This window comes from Eumetopias jubatus, unplaced genomic scaffold, assembly GCF_037043125.1.
Source record: "Eumetopias jubatus isolate StellerSeaLion01/CBP00866 unplaced genomic scaffold, mEumJub1_p1.0 scaffold_3, whole genome shotgun sequence".
Lineage (NCBI taxonomy): Eukaryota > Metazoa > Chordata > Mammalia > Carnivora > Otariidae > Eumetopias > Eumetopias jubatus.
Window position 1 is genome coordinate 18,959,534 of NW_028274809.1, and position 19,633 is coordinate 18,979,166.

The following is a 19,633-nucleotide window of genomic DNA, read 5'->3' on the forward strand; positions in this document are numbered from 1 at the left end:
GGGGAGGTGGGACTTATGGGAGAGCAAGGGGGCGTGGCCAAGGTATCTAGGAGGCGGGGCTAAAGAGAAGAAGCTGGGGGGCCTAAGAGGCAGAGGCTGGAAGCTGAGATTAGGATCTTGAACCGTCTGGGAATGGGCCCAGGAGTAGCGGCTGAAGTGGGAACAGGGTCACAGGGAGAGGCGGGCCTAGAGACGAGAGGGGGTGTGGCCATCCGTGAGATGGGCGTGGCGAGGACGCCAACCGCGGCGAGTGGCTGGGGCCTGAGGTAGGCAGAAAAAGAGAAGGCGGAGTCATAAGCTCCTCGCGCGGTCCCACTGGGAAACGAAGGAGCTCCGGACGGTGAGAGAAAGCTTATCTCAGATTTACAGTCCGTAACATAAAGCACTGAGCCAGGCACTCTCCAAACATTCCGACCCCAACATTCTGTGACCTTGGTGTGTGGGTCCGGAGTAAGCGTGGGTGCGAGTGCAGGGGAGAGGAAACGGCGTCCCCAAAGACCAGAACACGCGGAGGGTCAGAGAGAGCAGCTTTATTAAGCAAGATGGAGGAGGGTCGTCGGTCCCACCCACCCCGGGGCTTGGAGCCAGGGCGAACGGTCCGAGCGTTCCTTTCAGGCCACGTCCACGCGAGCAAAGCTCTGGTCCATGCCCAGGCTGTTCTCCACGTACACCTCGTACTTGCCGCTGTCCTCGGGCGTGGCCCGGCGAATGGTCAACGTCGTGGTGGTACTGCCGATCTCGAAGAACACCCTGGAAGGGAGAGGGGGAGCAGGGAGGGCGGGCCGAGGTCAGGTTACAGGCGCCCGGGGCCAGGCTGGTTAGCCAGCTCTGGTCCTCAGCTCGCGTTCCCCGCCCCCGGCCCACTCTCGCCAGGGTTCTGGGCCCCGTTCCGCCCCAGCGGCAGGTCCCCGCCCTCGCCTGTCATCCTCCTCGATGTCCTCCCCGTCCTTGGTCCAGCCGACGTCGGGCGCAGGCTCGCCCATGATCTCCGCGGTCAGAGTCACCGTGGTGCCTTTGCGTGCCTTAGTGTTATCCGGTCCCTTTTGAATCTTCGCAGGGACTAGAAGAAGGGAAAGGGCGTGCGACCCAGTGAGGGTCCTTAGGGGTGAGGCGGGGCAGAGGCATCACTTCCCCAGATCCCCAGATAATACCCCGCCCTCAATATGAGATGGATTTAAACTCCTAGTGTGACGTTGGGCAAGTCTAGCCTCTCTGGGGCTTCATTTCCTCAGCTGTTAAACCGGACTAGTAGCTGCCCCTGCTCCTTTCCACCCCGGGATGGAGGATCGAAAGAGATACTATGAGTGAAAACCCGGGAACGTTTACATATCTCGGTACCCTGGATGGAGACAATTCCGAGGACTGAACATTGCCCTGGGGCGGAGCCAGGAGGCCCGGGCCCTAACCCTGGCTCTGCCTCTGGCTCCCTGTGACCTTGGGGCCCTGGAGTGGAGTGATTGGAGCCCATAGCGGACTTCTCCGTCTTGGGGGGGAGGGGGACGGGATGGGATCCTGAGGCAAGAAGGGCTAGCCAGCCCGCGCGCCGCCGCGCCCCAGCCTGTGCCCGCAACCCCATGGGGACTCGGCTAGGCCCAGCGGTGAGAGCGCGCTGGCTGGACCCCGCTGCCGCGCCGGGAGGCGGTGCGGCTCTCAGTGGTGGCGCCGCACCCGGGGCGCGCGTACCTTCCACGAGGATGCGCGCCGAGTCAGAGCACTGGCCGAAGGGGTTGGTTACACTGATGTTGTACTGGCCCAGGTCGGCCAGCTCGCCGTCGCGCACCACCAGGGCGACTACGTCAGGGTCCTCGAAGACGTAGCGATACTTGGGCCCGTCGCGCAGCTCCTTGCCGTCTTTGCTCCAGCGGATGAATGGGTCCGGGAAAGCGGAAATGCGGCAAGTCAGCTTGGCCGCGCTGCCCTCGATCAGCACCACGTCCTTCAGCGGCTCCAGCACTCGTGGCGGCCCCTTCTCGCGAAGCTCCTTCCGGGACCTATCCGAGAGCCGGGTCAGGGCCCAGAGCTCCCACCACGCGGATCTGGATCGCCCGCACCAAATCCCCTGCCCGCCCCCTCGGCCCGCTAGAACTTTAAATGTGGGGGTGGGTTGGGAGCGAGCCTGCTCTTGAATTGTTACCCTGATGAAATGATTTGCTTTTGTCGGCCATCCTTCCACACCTCGCCAAGCGCTCTCCCCTAAGTCCAGTGAACCCAGCGGTCCATAACACTGCTCAGCTGCCACCCACCCCCACGCAGCAGTGCGCTTTCTGCCGTTCTGGCTCCCCTCCTCCTGAGGGCTCCGGGCTCCCCCTCACCTGTGGCCCCGGTAGGAGGCCTGGATGCGAATGGCCGCTCTCTGGACCTGGGGGTCGTTGATATCCAGGGTACATGCCGGAGGTGGGGCCTTAGCGGCTGTTTTTTTGGCGGGAGCTGCCTTGGACATCTGGGGAGTGCAAAACAAACATGGGGTCTAGGCTGACACAGAGACTTTGACTTTCAGCTTTTCCCCTGTCAATTCAGAACATCCTGGGGATGGGAGTGTCTGGGGCTGGTCTGAGAATAGGGACTCACCGTGGGCGGGTTGACTTCGGGACTTGGGTCCACTAGCTGGGAAGCAGGTGGGACAGAGCACTTCTGGAAGGCACAGTAGGGAAACGGACAGGTGCTCAGCCCAGGGCCCTGGTTTTATACATCGCTCCCCTCCTTGCCTTGTTTGGCTTGGTTGCCCCAAGCCCCCCCCCCCCCCCCGGGACCCCAGCCCCGCCCCATGACCTAAGCGGGCTCCTTATTTAGCCTGAGGATGTTTGGGATGCTGGCTCAGCCGCTGGGGCAGGCCCGAGGGGGAAACCCGAGCAGCTCCGGGGTGCACTTCATGTCAGCACCCGGACAGCTGGGCAGCTGGATGCGGCCCCATCCCCTCCCAGGGCAGGGGGTAACCATCCCACTCCTGGTAGTACCAGACAAGGGCCCAGGCTGGCAAGAGATTCAGCTCCCCACTGGGGCAGCTTTACACTCTGGTCAGTCCCCAGACAGTTGGACAACATGCCGTTGCCAGAACACTGTTGGTTAAAGGGTGCAAGTGTTTGTGGGGGTGCCCTTGAATGAAGCCAGAGTAGCGGGGGCAGGGGAAGGACTTCACTGTCCATCCAGCCAATTATGAGAGGGCAGTGTGGCCATCAGGACCAATCCGGAAGCACTTGCTCCCCTGGCCCCAGGAGTCCAGGCTTGTCATTTCTGCACTGTGCCGCCTGGCGGTAAACTGAGATCAACCTAGAGGGGACGGTAAAGATTTTTCGGAACAGCATCCCCTCCTACCACCTCAGTCCCGCTCACTTCCCTCCATGTGACATGATACGGTCTGACTGGGCTGCGTCTGACTGTGCCTGGAGATCGGCATTAACACTGACTCCCCAGTTCTAGGTCTGCCCAAGCCCCTTTTGGGTCGTAAACCCAAAAATTGTGGATAGGGGCATCGGACTGCCTGGGGGAAAGGGTTTAGTTCACCCCTCTGGGACTTGCCTGGAGTCCAGGCTACCCAACCCAGGGCACATGCTTCCATGCCTTGTAACTGCCCGCCCAGGTGTGGAGCACTGTCACCTTTTGATCAGAGCAATTTTGACACAGTTCTGCTGACATAAATTACCTTTGCTCCTCCGGGTTTGGAACAAGCAGTTCACGTGCCATTTTCAATGGAGATGGGAAGGGAGCTCAAGATCAGAATGGGGATGGGAGAGGAATTTTACCATTTATCAAGATATGAGTTCAGGCACCTCATTTTTATATGAAAACACTGGCGGTGAGTAGGGAATTAAAGATTCTCACAGGCAAACTGTATATCTTCATCGCTAAAATGACAGGTGGGCAAGACGTCTCTCTAGTCCCTTCCAGCTGGCTTGAACACCCTGTTATTTTATGATGATGGGGCTTGCCTCTTCCCTGGGGTCCTGAGAAGCCAGAGAGGCTGGGCTGGGCTGGGTTGGGCAAAATGTTGTTTGGGCCACAGCCAGGGGGCCCTCAACCTCAATCACAGCACACCAGGGCTAACCCTCTTGGCTCATGGTTCGGAGGAGACTTTATTCCTTTCACTTTGCCAAGAACAGAGTTTCCAAGGTGCGGAGAGGTGGTAAACAGCCTCCCCTGGACACAAGAACTGGCTTCCCCCTCCCCTCCACCTCTGGGCAGGACAACTCAGTTGTAGACTCAGTGACCATTCTGTGGTTCTGCAGGGAAGCAGCTAGAGTCAAGGAGCCTTAGCACCCATCAGACTCCCCAGCATGCCACGGGGACAAGAATGTTCAGGTTGATGTGTCCCTTGGCTCTAGGAAGATGCTCGACTGTGGCCCCATCTCAGCAGACACACCAACCAGAGCGTCGTGCAGCTGGTGGCCCACGGCCCTAACACAAAAGCATGGAGTTGAGAGGCTGTCCTGGTTTCTTCTGTGGCACTTCACGCCATCATCGCAATCTCGCCAATCATTATGACGAAACCCCTTCTGCTCCAGGGGCCAGGACCAGAGCTGGTCTGTCTCCAGGGCAGAGTGAAGGAGGCTGAGCCAGCCTTGGGGTGTGGGCTGGTGCCTTGCAGGGCCCAGCATCCTCCAAGTTGCAATGACAGAATATGTGAAAAGAGGTGGGGGCCACCAGAGTCTGGTTAGATGGTAGTGGTGGAGTCCTGCCAGGACTCCAGAAACTTTAGGAGAGGCAGAAGTCCCTCCTCCCTCTAAGAATAAGGGAGAGGTGGGGCCCAGGAGGGTCAGGGTCAGGAGCCATGGTCTGAAGGTGCTAGCTGTTACAGCTCAGCTCTCATTGGCCAAGAGAAGGCTGAAATGCCCCTGTCCCAGCACCCCCAGCACCCTGTACCCCCAGCCATCCCTCCCCATCGACCACACGTAGGTCCCGCTGCTTGCCGTTTTTATTTTCCTTGTGACAGACAGACAGACAGCTGCACAGACAGCTGGATGGCTGGGGTGGGGGGGATGGTCAGGACAACATGGGCAATAGGAATTGGATGGAAGGGAAATTTCATAAAAGTCAATAAATAAATAAATATGAATGGGAAGAAGGACGAAGGCCACAGAGGGGTGGTGGGGACACCCTGGGGCCAGCACGGAGTGCTCAGAGCTGCCTCCCCTGGGACAAGAGGAGGACAGGAGAGCGCTGGTTCCAGTGATCACTGCCCCCAGCCCCCAGCCCTCCAGGTTCTCCTTCTGGGGATGTTGGCAGCTACCCCACCCCACTCCACCCCACCCGAGTCCTCTCCTCTCCCTACCCCCCCTCGCTGCCCTCCTTCACATGCTGGTTCCGGCTCCCTATCTCCATGTCCTGTCCCTGCTTCACCAACACTCACTCCCAGCCCACGGCCCTGGATACCCTGGGCTCCTTCCTCTTCCTCCTGTCCAGCTAGTCACACCTTTCTCAGTCGGTTCTGCCCCAGAACCTTCCTCGAGTCTCCTCACCCTATCCCTTGGCTTCTTTTCCTGATCTCTTACCTATGCCCTTCTTGCCCCTTTTCCTGCTTCTCTGCTCCCGCGCCCCCACCCCCACCCAGCCTGGCCCATGGGTCTCCCCCTCTGGCTCTGGCCAGGGTGGCATCAGCAGAGCCAGCGGGGGCGGGGGGGGGGAGCCCTGTCCCTGCAGGTCCATGAGGTAATAGCCCGGCTGGATGTTGCTGCTGGTGGTGTCCGAAGCCCCGGGCCCACCCGGCTCAGGACGGGCCCTGGAATGTCCCGCAGCCTCAGCGGAACCCCGAGTTGAAGCCCGAGGCTGGGCTGCGGGCCGAGCCGCTAGGGGCTGCCTGGGTAGGAGCGGAGCAGCACCTTGTGGCGGGTGGCAGCCTCGGCCCGGCGGCGCCGCTGCTCGCCCAGAAACTCCTTGAGCCGGGTGGTGGTGAAGGTGAGCGTCTGGCGGCGCAGCTTCATCAGGTAGGCGTCCTGCAGCCACGGGTGAGCCAAGCAGTCCTGCAGGGAGGGCCGGCTCCTGCCAGGCCCAGCCAGGGACCGTGAGCCTGCAAGGCTCTGCCCTCCCACAGACCCAAGTCCCCGTCCTGGATTCCTGACCCTAGGCGAGGGATCTTGGCCAACTCTGGAATGGGGAAGGCGATTCTGCCTACCTCACGGGGTTTAGAAGCATCAGTGGCATGTAGAACAACCACTTAGGGGTAGTAGTGGTGGTGGTGGTGTATTAGCGGTGGCTGGGGAGGAAGTGGGGGGATCTTTGGCTCCGGGCTTGGCCCGGGCAGTCTGAGGCGGGGGATGGGTAATGCTGGGGGCTTGGCAAGTGTGCGGCTACTCACCAGGGATGTGCTGAGAGGACCTTTCGCAAGAAGAGCGTGGCGCTTTGGGAGGTGTTGGGGTATAGCTGGAAGGCATCAAAGCGGCCCCCCACAATCCGAGCCTCTGTTTCCTGGGGGTCTGGCTCATAGAACGGGGAGTGTCCACTGAGCCTGTTGTGGAGACGATCCAGTTGACACATGTGGACAGAAGGTCCACACACGGCCCCAGGGGGACATTAGTGTGGGGGTTCAGAGGGGCTCAGTGCTCTGGGCTGGGCACATGCACACGTGTGTTGGGGAGGCTGTGAGGGGGAGAGGGTATAGGCGGAAGGTGCATCCCAGGGGCACTCACATGATGTAAGTGAGTACGCCCGCTCCCCAGATGTCCGTGGCAGAGCCGATGGGTTCTCCCTTCACCATCTCGGGAGCTGACAGGAAATAGAGGCCAGGCTGAACCAGCTTCCTGATGGCAGGGGAGCAGGAGAGACAAGGGAGGCCCCTAGGGGCTTGAGGAGCAGGCCGGGGCCCAGGTCACAAGACCATGGATCCAGCAGGCAGGAGGGGAGTGGGGGTGGCCCCCAGGGGGGAAGTGGGCCACCTGAGGAATCAGCCCACGTACTGAAGGTGGGGTCCCCAGAGCTGCAAAGGAACTGGGAACGGGGGTCACTAGCTCCCCCGGATCAGCTCTGAGGTAGAGCACCCATTCACAGAGAACATGGCCAACACCAAGGTTAGGAGCCGTGGAGACCAGTCTGGCTGGCTCCAATCCTGGGCCCGTCCCTTCTAGCGACGGGATGCTGGCAAGTACTAAGCCCTCTGGCTCTCCCATTTCCTCATCTGTAAAGTGTGTCTTGTAGAATAACTCGGAGGAATAGAGTTAATGAACATCAAGTATTTAGTAGGTAGCTAAATGGTAGCCGGTTTACCTTAAGTATATATACTAGTAATGGATTCTCTGTCCAGTTTTATCAAACCCTGGCTCTAGCATTCATAACTGATATTGGACGAATACTTAGTCTCACTGCACCTCTATTTTGTCTGTAAAACGGGGATAACGTTATGCCAATCTCCAGGGCTACTGTGAAGATAAATTGGGGTAAAAAAAAAAAAGGCACGGAAAGGACTGAGTTCACTGCTTGCATACAGCAAGCACTCACTAAATAGCACGTAAGTGAGTGGAGGGGAGTGAACTGCTGTCCCCTCCATGAGTAGCCCAAGGCCCGACCCAGGCCGCCACGGCGCCCTCACCCATGAACTCCAGCGTGCCTGTGCGGTGGCCGAGGGGTCGCAAGGCCTGGGGGTTGTAGGGCTGGGCACTGCCAAAGTCCACAATCTTCAGGGCGTTGTCGGGAGCCAGCAGCAGGTTGTCGGGCTTGATGTCCAGGTGCAGCACGTGGCGGCCGTGGAGGTAGTCCAGGCCTTGCAGCAGCTGTACCACATAGGTGGCCACGTCGTCCTCCGAGTACCGGAACCTGGGCGGGGGGGCGGGGGGCGGGCAGACGAAGCAGGTGACATCCCAGCTCAGCTTCCCCTACCCTCGCTCCCAGCTCCCCCCAGAATGCCCAGTTCCCCCACTTACCGGTCGCTGAGCCCACAGAGGAGCTCACGGTTCCCGCAGCTCTCGGCGATGAGCACGAGATAGCGCGGGGTGATGTAGGCCTCGTGCAGTGCCATGAGCCGCTCGTGGTGCAATGTCCGCAGCACCTCATATTCCTGCAGGACATGCCGCTTGCCCTCGGCCGCGTAGGGCACGATCTTAGCCACAAACGTCCGCCCGGTGGCATTCTCCCGGCATGCTCGCACCACCCCGAAGCGGCCCCTATGTGGATACCACACGCTCAGAGGGAAGGAGCTGGGGAAACGGGGACCCCAGGGAGCAAGTATGCAGTGATTCTTAGTGTGGCCTCTGAAGTCCAATCCTAGGAACCTGGGTTGGAGTCTCAGCTCTGCCCCTCACTGGCTCTGTACCTCAGACAAATCCCATAACCTTTCCAACCTCGGTTCTCCCGTCTGTGAAATGGGTGATGATAATAGTGCCATCTCTCTCTCTCTCTCTCTCTCTCTCTCTGAATTGTGAAGAGTAAATGACATCATATGGTTAAAGAGCTTAGCACAGTGCTGGCAGAGGAGATTTGAACTCAGCAGTGCCAGGCACCAGATCTCAGCCCCTCCCCAACCCTGTCCAGGGCAGTCTGGTCTTCTTTCTGCATCCCCGTGTTCCCTGCATGCCACTCGCTCCCCCCTCGGTCTTCCTTCCCCTCCTGGACCCACTTGCCTGGCCTTCTCCTCCAGGAAGGTGTAGGGTTTCTGAGGGGGCCCCTGCCGAAGAGTGGTGCCCTTCGGCCCAGGAGAGCTGGGGGGACCACCCACAGGGGAGCTGACCATCTCCTTGGCCGGGCTGAGGCTTCGTACAGTCACCTTGGTGGGCTCAGGAGGAGGCTCAGGGGCTGGGGGTTCGGGGGCCGGGGGTGCAGACACAAAGGAGGTCACCATATACAGGGGGGTAGAGGAAGACGCTGGTTTCACCCCTTGAGGGGTGGAGGCTGGGGTTGGGGTCCCAGTGTCACGGACGGAAGACTTGGGCTCACTGGGGGTGGCCTGGGCACTGGGTGGGGTGGGCTCTGCTTGCCGGGCAGGCTGCAGGCCCCTGTGCTTTCGTGGGGGGGTTTGGGGCGGTGGACCCACAGCCTTGAGTGAGGACAAGGCCTGGCTGGAGGGCTTTGGGGGAGATGAAGGGCTGAGAGCGGCTGGCTGAGGGGCTGGGGCAGTGGGAGCGGGAGCTGGGGTGGGGGTCAGCGATGGGGCCAGTGAGGTAGGAGAGTGAGGAGGCGGGGCCCTGGCTGGCCCTGAGGTAACAGGGGCGTCCTGGTGAGCAGCAGTTTGCAGAACTGAGGAATCTAAGTGAAGACAGAGAAAATCATCACCCTGGTGCCCCGGGGGGTAAAACCAGGGTGCTCAGAGACCCCTCTGTTCTCTGGCCACCCCCCTACCTCATCCCACTGACCTTGCATGCCCCTGACGATGACCTTCTCAGAAGGGTTGCTGAAAGGCCCTTGCCCGGCACGGTTGGCGCAGGCCACACGGAATCTCACGGCCACGCCGACTGGCAGGTGGGCCACGTTGTAGTAACAGTCGGGGATGCCTGAGCTCACAGGGTGCCAGACAGACTCCCCTGTGGGCGGCATGGGGGAGGGGCTGAGGCCACACAAGGGGTGGCCCAAGCTCCCAGGGCTATCTGTGAGGAGCCCAGGGAGGTCGATCGTCTCCTGGGCTTGTGCGCCTTCTGCCTTCAGCCCCCTTCCCCCACAGCCTGCCCTGTCCCTCACCATCCACCCGCCGCTCCAGCGTGTACGTGCAAGGTGCCCGGCTGTCTCCTGGCTTCCAGAGCACCAACGCCGTGTCCTGGTAGGTCTGGGGCACCTCAGGAGGAGCTAACTTTCCTGGGATGCCTGGCAAGAGGAGGGGAGCCCCAGTGAGCTTAGGACCCTTCAAACCCTACCCCACCATGGGCCATCACTGCCCCCCTGAGTCCCTGCCCCAGGCTCACGGGCCACAGCCACGGTACAGGAGCTGGTGATGCTGCCCAGGACATTGGTGGCTGAGCACTCATAGAGCCCAGCATGTCGCTTGCCCGCCCGGGGGATGCTCAGCAGCTGCCGTCCATCTTTGCAGGACACGATGATCACCGACGGCTCTGATCGCAGGGACTGCTTGTCTAGGGGCCGGGAGGAGCACAGGGGGCTGCTGAGTGAGACAGCATACGTGGTCCTCCAGGCCCCCCCCCCTCCACGTTGCCCCCTCGCCTGAGCATTCCCTGGCCTTGGGGCCACTTGCCTACCCCTGCTCTGAGAGAGAAGTGTTCTTACCTTTCATCCAGGAGATGTGGGGTGTAGGGCAGGCCGCCGGCAGGCAGAGCAGGGTGGCTGCCTCTCCCTCCAGCAGCACCTGGTCCTTGAGTTTGATGTGGAAGACTGGGGGGAAATCTGGAGGGAGGACAGAGGTAGCCATGGGTCAAAGGGAACCCTGGCTCATGGGCTGTGGAGGGACGGGGGCTGTGGGGGTGAGCTGGTGCTGCCAGCAGGGAGCAGAGGGAAAGGTTGTCTCTTCCCAGTCGAATGTGGGAAGGAGAACCCCACGCCAGGCCTTCGAGAATATTCTTTGGGGTGAGTATCACTTTCCCGGGGTGTAGAACTATGTTTTCCTTTCGTTGACTATGGAAGATGCTTGGGAGCTCCGCCGTATGTTTGTAAACCACTCGGAGCGGGGCCTGGCACTAAGTGTTCTATAAGCGCTGGTTAAGTAAAATAAAGACAAATATGGAAGCACTCTGCTGATTAAGATTCTGCGATACCCACTCCCTCTGAGGCACCACAGGGCAAGTGACAGGAGCCAGTGACCTGAGCTGAGACTCCTGGGATTGAACAACACATTCAATCAAAATGTGTAGTCTCCAAAGATCTAAAGTCAAGGCAAATTCAGGGCACAGCTCCGAAGTGTGTCAGCCTCCCCGACCCCTCGTCCCACCCCACCTGGGGTCTGGGGACACGGTCTTAGATCTCAGACATACTCCTTCAGGTCAGCTAAGTAGTGAGAGCTTCTGCAGGGACAAGAGACTGTACCTGAGTGACCCTGGACCATGTTTTGTCTGTAAATTGAGGAAAACGGTAACACGAAGCTCCTAGGCTTGCTGTGAGGATTGAGAGGCATGTGAAGGGCTAAGCACGTGTCTAACATATGACAAGTGCTCATAAGTGTTAGCTTTTATCGTTGATGTGCCCAGGCGAGGAGCTAGGGACAGACCCCCCCCAGAGAAAGGGGCTCTTTCAGCAAAGCTGGACTCCCAGCCAGCTGGTGAACGCACACATGGCTGGGCTGTGGACGGGCCAAGGTCTTCCCTCCACGGCAGCCCCCACTGTGGCTCCTTGCTGTTATGAGGATTTGCCTTCCTGCTCCCTGGGAAGTCTCTTTAGAAAAATCCCAATCTGGACCAAGGCCCTGGGGGGGGGGGGTAAGAGGGGCAGAGAGAGCTGAGGGGTCCATACGCCTGGGAGCCCCAGCTACTGCCTGTCTGAGGAACTGGGAGGGAGTGGAGGTGAGGATAAGCTGGGCAGGGGAGGAATGCTCAGTTAGAGTGAGTATCAGGAGAGCCAGCGTGACGCCCCCAGTTTCACGCTATACTCCAGTGTTCCCCAAGGAGGGATCCCACACTGAGGCTCCAAGGACGCAAAGTAAATATAGTTTCATCCGTGGCCGCCTCCAGACCAAGTGAGGGTACTGGGTAGGGGGGAGAGAGAGGGGGCCAGGAGACAAGGTGGAAGGTGACCCTAGTTCAGCCCTGCCAGTCCCCCATTCCCCCAGAGGCCAGCCCTAGTTGATAAAGTGGACAGGGACAGCCTTCTTCCTGCAGGGAGGGGGGAGAGGTTGAGGTAAGGCGACACTGCCTCGGCAGGAAATCCGCTGCACAAGCAAAATGGAGCTGGGAGAGAAGCCCCAGTGGGAAGGAATCAGCTGTCCCCAGGCCTCGGGGCTGGCTTCTCTCTCTCTTTCCTCGCCTGTTCCACCCCTGCCCCCACGGGCTGGCCTCCTGCCCTCCTCTTCACTCGCTACAGCCCCTGCTGCCTCGAGGAAGACGCCCTAGCTCCCCTGGCCAAAGCTGGACACGATCACCCCAAACCTAGCTGAGGCACAGCGGGAACAGCGCTGGGGAGTTTTATTAGGAAACTGGGGAAGAACGGAACTGGTGGCTGATAAAGATCCTGCACACAGCCTGGCTTGGAGGTCCTGCTCCCTTCGAATGCTGGTCTGGGACACCTGGCCCCCTGAAGCCTTTGCCTGTGCTCCCTGAGTAATGATCCCTTTTCAGGTGGGGGACTGGGGTGGCCCCAGGTGGAGAATACCTCTCTCCCTGCACACTGGGGCAGAGAAGCAGGGCAGGGTATATCCCAAGTCCCTGCCCCCCCTAACCCACCCCTCCCGCACACAGCACCTTCTGTGGCAGCAGGGAGGAGGGGGAAGGATAGCAAGGGTATTCAGGGCTCTGGAGGAATGCAGGATTGGGGGCAAGGTCCAGATTGGGGGCCTCTGGGCTAGGAGACAAAGAGTGTCTTTGGGTGCCCATTCCAGCATACACACATGTGGAGGGGAGCTTTGGGCGGCAGGGGAACCCTAGCCTGGTCCTTCAGAACTACATACAATTACAGAGACCTTTCAGGGTCTCTCAGGAGGGAGGAGGCCAGCCAAAGAAAGGCAGGTGTCCCAAAGCCACCTCTAGGGTCTGGCTGCAGAGACCCACACAGTCCAGCTCTCTGGCCCCTCCACGTACTATACCAGCTCTGTGACTTGGATGAGCTCCTTAGCATGGCTAAGCCTGCTTCCTCACCGGTGACATAGGGACAGTGGTAAGAATAGTTCCTAAACAACGTGGGAGGGTTCAATGAGGCGGCGCTTGTACCACGCTTACGAGGACACTCAGCATCACCAGTTAGTTAGTGAAGTTAGTTAATGCGATTATCATTGTTGTTTTCCTGATTCCAGGTCCCTTCCACTACTGCCCGGGCTCCTCCCAGCTGTGACTGCCCCTGGGGCGGGGAGGGGGCTACTCACCGACTGGCATCTATTACCTGACTCGCTGCGCACATACTGGTGACCCAAATCCTCCTGGGCACTGGCAGAAAGGTTTGGCTGTGATAACCCCTTGTCCTTTCGCAGCCGAGAGAAGCCCCAGCGCCGCCGGCTTCGGCTTTCCCCAGGAGCTGTGAAGACCCAGACCCGTAAGCACTCTCGCCCACCCTCCCTTGCGGCCCGCGGCCCAGAGAAGCCAAGAACTTGTAGACCACCCCCCCCCCCCCCCGGGCACCTTCCCCTCCCCCGCCCCCCCGCCTCTGCCCCTCAGCCTCCCTGCGCCCAAGCCCTGCCAAGTCTATCCTCAGGGCCTCCAGCTCCTTCTCCCAGAGCCCCTCTCCAGTGCGCCCACTCTCCTCGGTGCTCTGCACCCGCCACCCCAGCTCCGCACCCTCACCCCAGCCAGTCGTGTTCACACATTCACCTGCCACGCCCCTCGGAACCCCGCGCTCCCTCACCTGAGGAGCCGGACGTGGCGCTGGCCTCGGAGCCCAGCGACTCTGCGGAAGGAGTGCTGGCGCCGGCCTGGGCCGCCAGCTGGTTGTGCGGGAGGCCGAGGCGCCGCAGACTCTCGCCCTCCGACGTGGCCCTGCGCAGCCGACCGAACAGCGGCGTGCTGCGGCCCGACGCGCCCCCCGACTCCTCGCTGCTGCCGCTGCGCTGCAGCCGGCTGGACAGCCGCTCCAGCGTGGAGCTCAGCCGCCGGCGTACCGCCAGCACCGGGGAGCCCCGCGCCGAGCTGCCGCCCTCCGAGCTCTCCCCGTCCCCCGCGCGGGCCTCCCAGGCCGGGTGGCGCTGCGCCGGCGGGGTCCGCCGCAGACGCTGGGACAGCGACAGCGAGAGGCGGCGGACGAGGCCCGGCTCCCCGACCGCCCTGAGGTCCTGCACGGAGCGGGAGCGCTCGGGCCGTCGGACCAGCTCCAGGGGCGTCCCCGCTGGGCTGGGCCGGTACATGCCGTCCTCCTCCTGCGCCCCGCGGAAGGGGCCGCGCTCCTCCGAGCGCGAGCGGCTCAGCAGTCGCAGCCCCCGCGACAGGGGCGACTCACGGCTGCGCTTGAACTTGGCCTCGAACACTGCCTCTGACTCCAGGTTCTCGATGCTGCTGCTGAGACTGCTACCTGGCCGGCGGGGCACTGTGGGGGCCCGAGCTTTCTCGGCTAGCACGGGGTGCGGCGCCCCAGCTGTAGGTGCGCGCTTTTCCAAGGCTCCTGGAGGTGGGGAGGCCACCCGGGCGAACACCGCCGGGTGGGGCCTGGGCTCCGAGGGAGGTGCCCCGGGGCCGTGCAAGGGGCCTTGCGTGTGGCCTGACAGCTGGAGCGACTGCATGATCTGGGCATAGGGTGTGTGTGGGGGTGCTGGGGTTTGCGGAGCCACCGCGGGCTGTGTAGGCTTGGGGGCTGGGACTGGCTCTAGCGTGGACTTTGGGGCCTTGTCTTGGGCAGGCTGGGGTGCCAAGGGCTGTGGGGCATCGCTGGGTGTGGCGGCAGGAGGTTCCAAAGACTTGGGGACACTGGATTTGGGGACACTGGGTTTGGAGGCACTGGGCCTCGCAGGGCTGGGTGGCTGGGCCTCGCTGAGGGCAGACAAGGAGGGAGACTCCTGTAGCCTGCGGGCCCCAAGCCTGGCCACAGGGATCTCGAGGGGCGCCCCAGCACGGCGGTGCCGGCCCCGGGGCTCCGCCTCACCCTGCGAGAAGCTGCTACTCTTCTGCAGGCCCCGTGTCTCAGGTGGGGGCTGGTGGCGAGGTGCTGCCTCGCTGGACGCGGCCCGGGCCAGCCGGGGATCCCGGGCACGGCCCCCCAAGCTCTCTAACAGGGGGCCCCTGAGGCCACTGACCTTACCATCCTCAGGGCCTCCCCGCAACAGCCGCTGGCGCAGGGCCTGCAGCCTCTGGGCATATTCGCCCTCACCCAGGCCTCCCCGGGTCAGGCGGGTGGCCCCCGGGCTGGGGCTTCGGCGCTGCGGCAGCTCTACAGAGGCTGCCTTGTGCAGGCCCCGGCCCGGCTCCCTCGGCCCGGCCCGGGGCAGGGCGCTCTCAGCAGAGCTGCCCCTCCGGAGCTCTCTCCGCTGGGGGCTGGACCCAGCTTGGGGCTCCCGGCCTGGGGAGGGGAGGGCCTGAGGGCTGGGGGCCTCCTGGTCCTGAGAGGGGGCCCTTCCCTGCTCCTGCCAGTCCATGGGGGTGGCAGCCCCAGCCTCTGGGGTCCCCAGGGCCTCATCTTCAGTGGGAATGTCGGTGAGGGACACCCGGGAGCCTGAGAACTCGGGCTGCAGCGGCCGGGGCACTGAGGGCAGCTCCTCTAGCTCTTCTTCTTCAGAGTCAGAGGAGGATGAGAGCCCCCCGCTGGGGGGTGGTCTTCTGGGTATGGCTACCCACACCCGCTCTGGGGGTGCCCGCAGCAGCTCAGGGATGGGGCGCAGCACCAGGTGGCACTTGTAGCTGATCTGGGAGCGCTGGAGACAGGGTACTGGAGTCAGACCTGAGAGGGACCCCTGGGGCCAGACTGACCCACGCAAGCCCACCTCAGCCCCCAGGGAGAAGACCTAGGGTAGGCAGAGGGTCAGGGAACAGGAGTGAAGGTGGGGGCTGAGAGAACAGAAAGTGGATGAAGATAGAGGAGCAGAAAGCGAGGGCACGTGATAGAAAAACGACAGGGTTAGAGAGAAAAACTGCAGAGTGAGAAGGTGGGAGGCACAGAGGGAGGGCCGGGGCCGACTCACCTGCCACCTCCGCCGGGAAAGGAACAGCTTTAAGTGATCCGTGCTCACCTCTGCGCCCTTTGCCCGTGTCTGCAAACCCAGGAAAGAGGGCCTGAGGAAAAGTCCTCTGTCAACCTGGACCCTCAGAGTTTGGCAGTGGAGAGACAAAGTCCACAGGAGGGGACAGAGGACTGAGCAGCATGCAGTCTGGGCTCCTGGGGTCCCCTCCCTCTCAGATCTGTCACAACTCCCACAGCCAAGGTGCCTGTGTATGGACAAAATCCCTGAGCCTACGCGGAGAGGCAGAACATCAGTGGCTCTCGGGGTGCGCTTTGCAGCTTACATTAGGGCTCAAGGCCCTGTCTGGGTACACTGGCTGTTCTCAGGAGCGTGTGCTTAGGCCCCTGGCCTGGGCTCTGCTCCCCAGCTCACCATCTGTCCCCACGGCAAGCCAGCGTCCCGACATCTGGAGCTTTGGTGGGCCAGACCGACACGGATGCTTCCCTCAGCCACCCACCCAGGCTGTCCTTTTCAGAGCTCATTTATGATCCAAGAGCCCAGGCTCATACTCCAAAAGACAGACACCGGAATGACCTCAACCTTCAGTTGACCCAGCACAACACTCAATGGATGGTTTATTCAGTTACTCTTTCTGGGTCATTTGCTGGACCTCACCCCTCTGCCTGGCATTGTCCCCTGCACTGGTGGAGTTTGAAGATGAATGAGTGAGAGTTCTGGCCTCACAGAGCTCAAAACCAAGAGGCCAAGCCAGCCAGGCTACCCACCAACCACAGTGCAAGACAGAGGTGGATGCACAGGAGTGAGGAGGACCAGGGCTGGTCTCGAGAGGCAGGTAAAAGCCTGATGAGGACCCCCTCCCCGGGATGGGGGATGCCCAGACCTGTGCCTTGGAGTCCATGATACCCCAGCTTGAGCCTCAATTTCCTTATCAGCAAAATAGGAGTAATAACGTCTTCCTTCACAGAGCTCTTGTGAGGCTAACTGACCGTGTGTATATAAACTGTCTATCGTGACTACTGCACACAGTAGGCACTCAATAAATGGCGCTGTTAACAATGTTCCCTCTCCTCCCACCTCTTGTACCACTACCTTGCAAGACTAGACTCACTTTGAACCAAGGATGTTCTAGGGTCTCCTCTGCAGTCGGCCTCCTGTAAAGGAATGAGGATTCAGTGAGCCAGCCTAATAAATGGGAACACAGGGCCAGCAAGGAGTTGGGAGACTGAATGTCTAAGGGCAGAGGCTGGGGCAGGAGTGGGGGCTGGCATGAGGGGACTCTGCCCTCAGGGGGCTCCTCAGGGCCCTGTACTCACAGCCGGTCCTGCACCAGCACTTTGATGAGGAAGCCCCGGGCCTCCCTGCTCAGGCTCAGAAATGTGGTCTCCTCGAAGGCCACGTTGTAGTTTCGAATGTTCATCAATGTTGTCCGATCATTTTCCCCAACAAACGGGGAGATTCCCGTCAGACTGCAGAGGAAGAGGGGGCTGGCATGAGAGGTGGGCCGGGTCCTAGGGCTGAGGCAGAGGCTACTGAGGGATGCCAGGGGCTGGGGACAGGGGAAGGCCCCCAGGATTATGGGGAAGGCAGAGGTTGGGTGAGTCTGAGCAGAAGGTAGTCTTTCAGACTCTCACCTGTCCTGCCCGCCCCCACCCTGCAATAGGTAAGGAGGCAGTGCTGTCTTGAGAACTGGACACCCAGCTCCCTGCCCTGGGCCCACGCCTTAGAGGACCTGTTTTGTCCCTCCAGTCATGGCCTGTTCCTGAGATGAGGAGTCTGTGCCTAGGGGATATGCTACCCCGAGCCTGAGCTTCCCCATTCTAGTGCGTGCTCTGTACACTCAGGGCCTCACAGTCCCCTGCCTAGATGGCACTAAGCCGGTGCTGTCCTCTCTCTGTCCAGCCTCCCAAGCAGGCTGCCAGCATGCCTGCCCCTTACGGGTGAGCATGGTGGTAGAGAGAGCTTAGACTCGCAGGCTAGGGCAACCCCCCCCCCCATTCATGCATGAGGCCCCTTGCAGTGCAGGAAGGAGCAGGGGTGTAGAAGAGAAAGGGTGGGCTGCAGTCCCCAAACTGCTCTCCCGTCCCAGGCTCTGCAAATGTTAGGGGTCGGCCTGCTAGGAGATCATTGGAAACTGGGGTCCTGAGTGCAGAGGGGTCCTTACCAGAGGAAGGCAACAACGCCCACAGGCCTGTGAGGAAAGGAGAGTAATAGATGGGTAAGTGGACAGCCCACCACCCACCAGAAGGGAGCAGTTTTCTCCCACCATTAACCTAGCGAGGAGTGGCCTCACTGGGACAGATGGGCACAAGGATGCCTCCTCCGGGAGGACTCTCAACCAAGAGGTCCTGAGGTCCCTGGAGGAGTCAAGGGTCATGGCAGGGCCAGCCCAGGAAGCCCACAGGAGTCTGGGAACCAAGGGGCTGTGCGTGCCTCACTGCAGGGAGGCAAGGTGGCTACAGAAGAGAAGGCCCCACGCCTAGGGGAGATCAAGAGCCAAGGCTGGACAGGGCTAAGACCTTGAGTGACTGGGTCAGTTTTGATAAGGGGCAGGTAGTAACATGGCCAAGGGATCCCCGTGAGCTATGCCACGGACCTACTGCCAGAGAAGGAAGCTGGGCTTGGTGAAGGTCCTCTCTGCCAGTGAGCAAGTCCCCACCCGGCAGGGCACTGAGGGAAGCTGGCCCAGTGTGCCAGCCCGGTGTGCCAGCATTATTACCAGATGTCGGTAACTCCAGACACAGGGGTCTGATTGACGATCTCGGGGGCCACGAACTCAGGTGTGCCATACTGGCAGTACTGGGGCTCTCCCGGAGTCAGCTCCTGGGCATTCCCAAAATCACAGATCCTCACCTGCTCTTCACCCTCTGCACCATCCCATACCATCAGGTTCTCAGGCTGCAGAACGCAAGGGAACGCATGGGAGCTGAGTGAAGGGGGGAGGATGGCCCCCTGCCTGCCTCCCACAGGGGCCGCCTGCTCCCCATCCCCACCTGCACCTCACCTTGACATCCAAGTGCAGCACATGGTTCTGGTGCAGGTAGCATATTCCCTCTAGCACTTGCTGCATGTAGGCCCGGATCTGTGGAAACGGGAGGCCCAAGGTCCATGGGGAAAGGGTAGGGTATTACGTTTGATCACTGCCAGAGCAGTGGCAAGAGGTCAGGCCATGCCTGAGAAGTGGCCTTCATATGGCTGGTGGAGATGGGTAAAACACAGATTTGAGGTTTCTGAGATCTAGGGCCTCCGAGTACAGCTGCACAGGTTGCACACAGCACAATTATAGGAGGGAACCATTTACATTATAATAAATCGAGCTGTGCAGTGCACAATTTATACAGCACTACATGGCAGGACAGCAGTGAGACTGAATAGAGTCTAGGTGGGGCTCCTTCCGAGAGAAATGTCTGGGGAATGTTTAGGTGAGGAGACTGGGAAACAACAGAAGTAGGGGCCACCACTTCCCCTGGCCTATTCCTGGCACAGATGGCAGGCCCAGGACCCACTCCCTCAGTTCTCAGAGCTCAGGTGGGTAAACACAACTGCCCAACCCAACCCCTACCACCCACTGCCCTCACCTCAGACTCACACACGGTGGGTTTCCTGGCCATTCGCTCCAGCAGCTCCTCTGTGCATCTGTGTCCCGGATCAAGGAGAAGAATGACCAGTGCCAACTTCTGGGCCCTCCCTGGGCAGTGCCCTCCACCCCTAGAGCTCAAGTCAGATCCCAGCTCTGCCGAGTTCTCCTTCCCCTTCAAACACATCTAACACCAGTTCCCAATTGTGTCTCCACCCTTTCCCCCTCCCCTCCGCACTGCCCCCCCTCCCCGTCATCTGGGTGCATAGATAGGACCACCCTGCTTGACCTCTCATTTGCTGCAGGATTTCAGGCAAGTCACTCAACCTCTCTGAGCCTAGGTTCCCTCAGGAGTAAAATGGGGATGACATTTCCTCTCAACCACCCTGTTAGGTATTTAAAAAGATCAAGTTAGAGCAGAATTTTGTTGACCATGGATGGACCTTCCTGTC

At 60.7% G+C, this 19,633-nt stretch overlaps 2 protein-coding genes across 3 annotated transcripts in view; both read right to left on the minus strand.

Annotated features, from left to right (window-relative positions):
- Window positions 1–611: 611 nt before the first annotated feature.
- Window positions 612–2,440, minus strand: SPEGNB (SPEG neighbor). The gene is made up of 4 exons (XM_028092152.2): window positions 2,313–2,440; window positions 1,684–1,991; window positions 919–1,060; window positions 612–750 (listed from the first exon to the last, which is right to left on the minus strand). Exons 1-4 carry the CDS (start codon window positions 2,438–2,440, stop codon window positions 612–614), a joined length of 717 nt encoding a protein of 238 aa, XP_027947953.1.
- Window positions 2,441–5,780: 3,340 nt separating this feature from the next.
- The window catches only part of SPEG (striated muscle enriched protein kinase), a 54,622-nt gene continuing 40,769 nt past the window's right edge, over window positions 5,781–19,633 (minus strand). For both annotated transcript variants that reach the window (XM_028092214.2, XM_088022026.1), the window contains 19 exons: window positions 19,183–19,240; window positions 18,609–18,686; window positions 18,324–18,502; window positions 17,769–17,795; window positions 16,921–17,073; window positions 16,716–16,758; window positions 15,608–15,676; window positions 13,348–15,340; window positions 12,889–13,020; window positions 10,135–10,251; window positions 9,816–9,983; window positions 9,595–9,717; window positions 9,273–9,440; window positions 8,544–9,165; window positions 7,848–8,087; window positions 7,517–7,740; window positions 6,621–6,696; window positions 6,290–6,439; window positions 5,781–5,973 (listed from right to left, as the gene is read on the minus strand). In XM_028092214.2, the coding sequence (XP_027948015.2) occupies window positions 5,781–5,973; window positions 6,290–6,439; window positions 6,621–6,696; window positions 7,517–7,740; window positions 7,848–8,087; window positions 8,544–9,165; window positions 9,273–9,440; window positions 9,595–9,717; window positions 9,816–9,983; window positions 10,135–10,251; window positions 12,889–13,020; window positions 13,348–15,340; window positions 15,608–15,676; window positions 16,716–16,758; window positions 16,921–17,073; window positions 17,769–17,795; window positions 18,324–18,502; window positions 18,609–18,686; window positions 19,183–19,240 (4,813 nt within the window). The remainder of the gene's footprint in view (window positions 5,974–6,289; window positions 6,440–6,620; window positions 6,697–7,516; window positions 7,741–7,847; window positions 8,088–8,543; window positions 9,166–9,272; window positions 9,441–9,594; window positions 9,718–9,815; window positions 9,984–10,134; window positions 10,252–12,888; window positions 13,021–13,347; window positions 15,341–15,607; window positions 15,677–16,715; window positions 16,759–16,920; window positions 17,074–17,768; window positions 17,796–18,323; window positions 18,503–18,608; window positions 18,687–19,182; window positions 19,241–19,633) is intronic.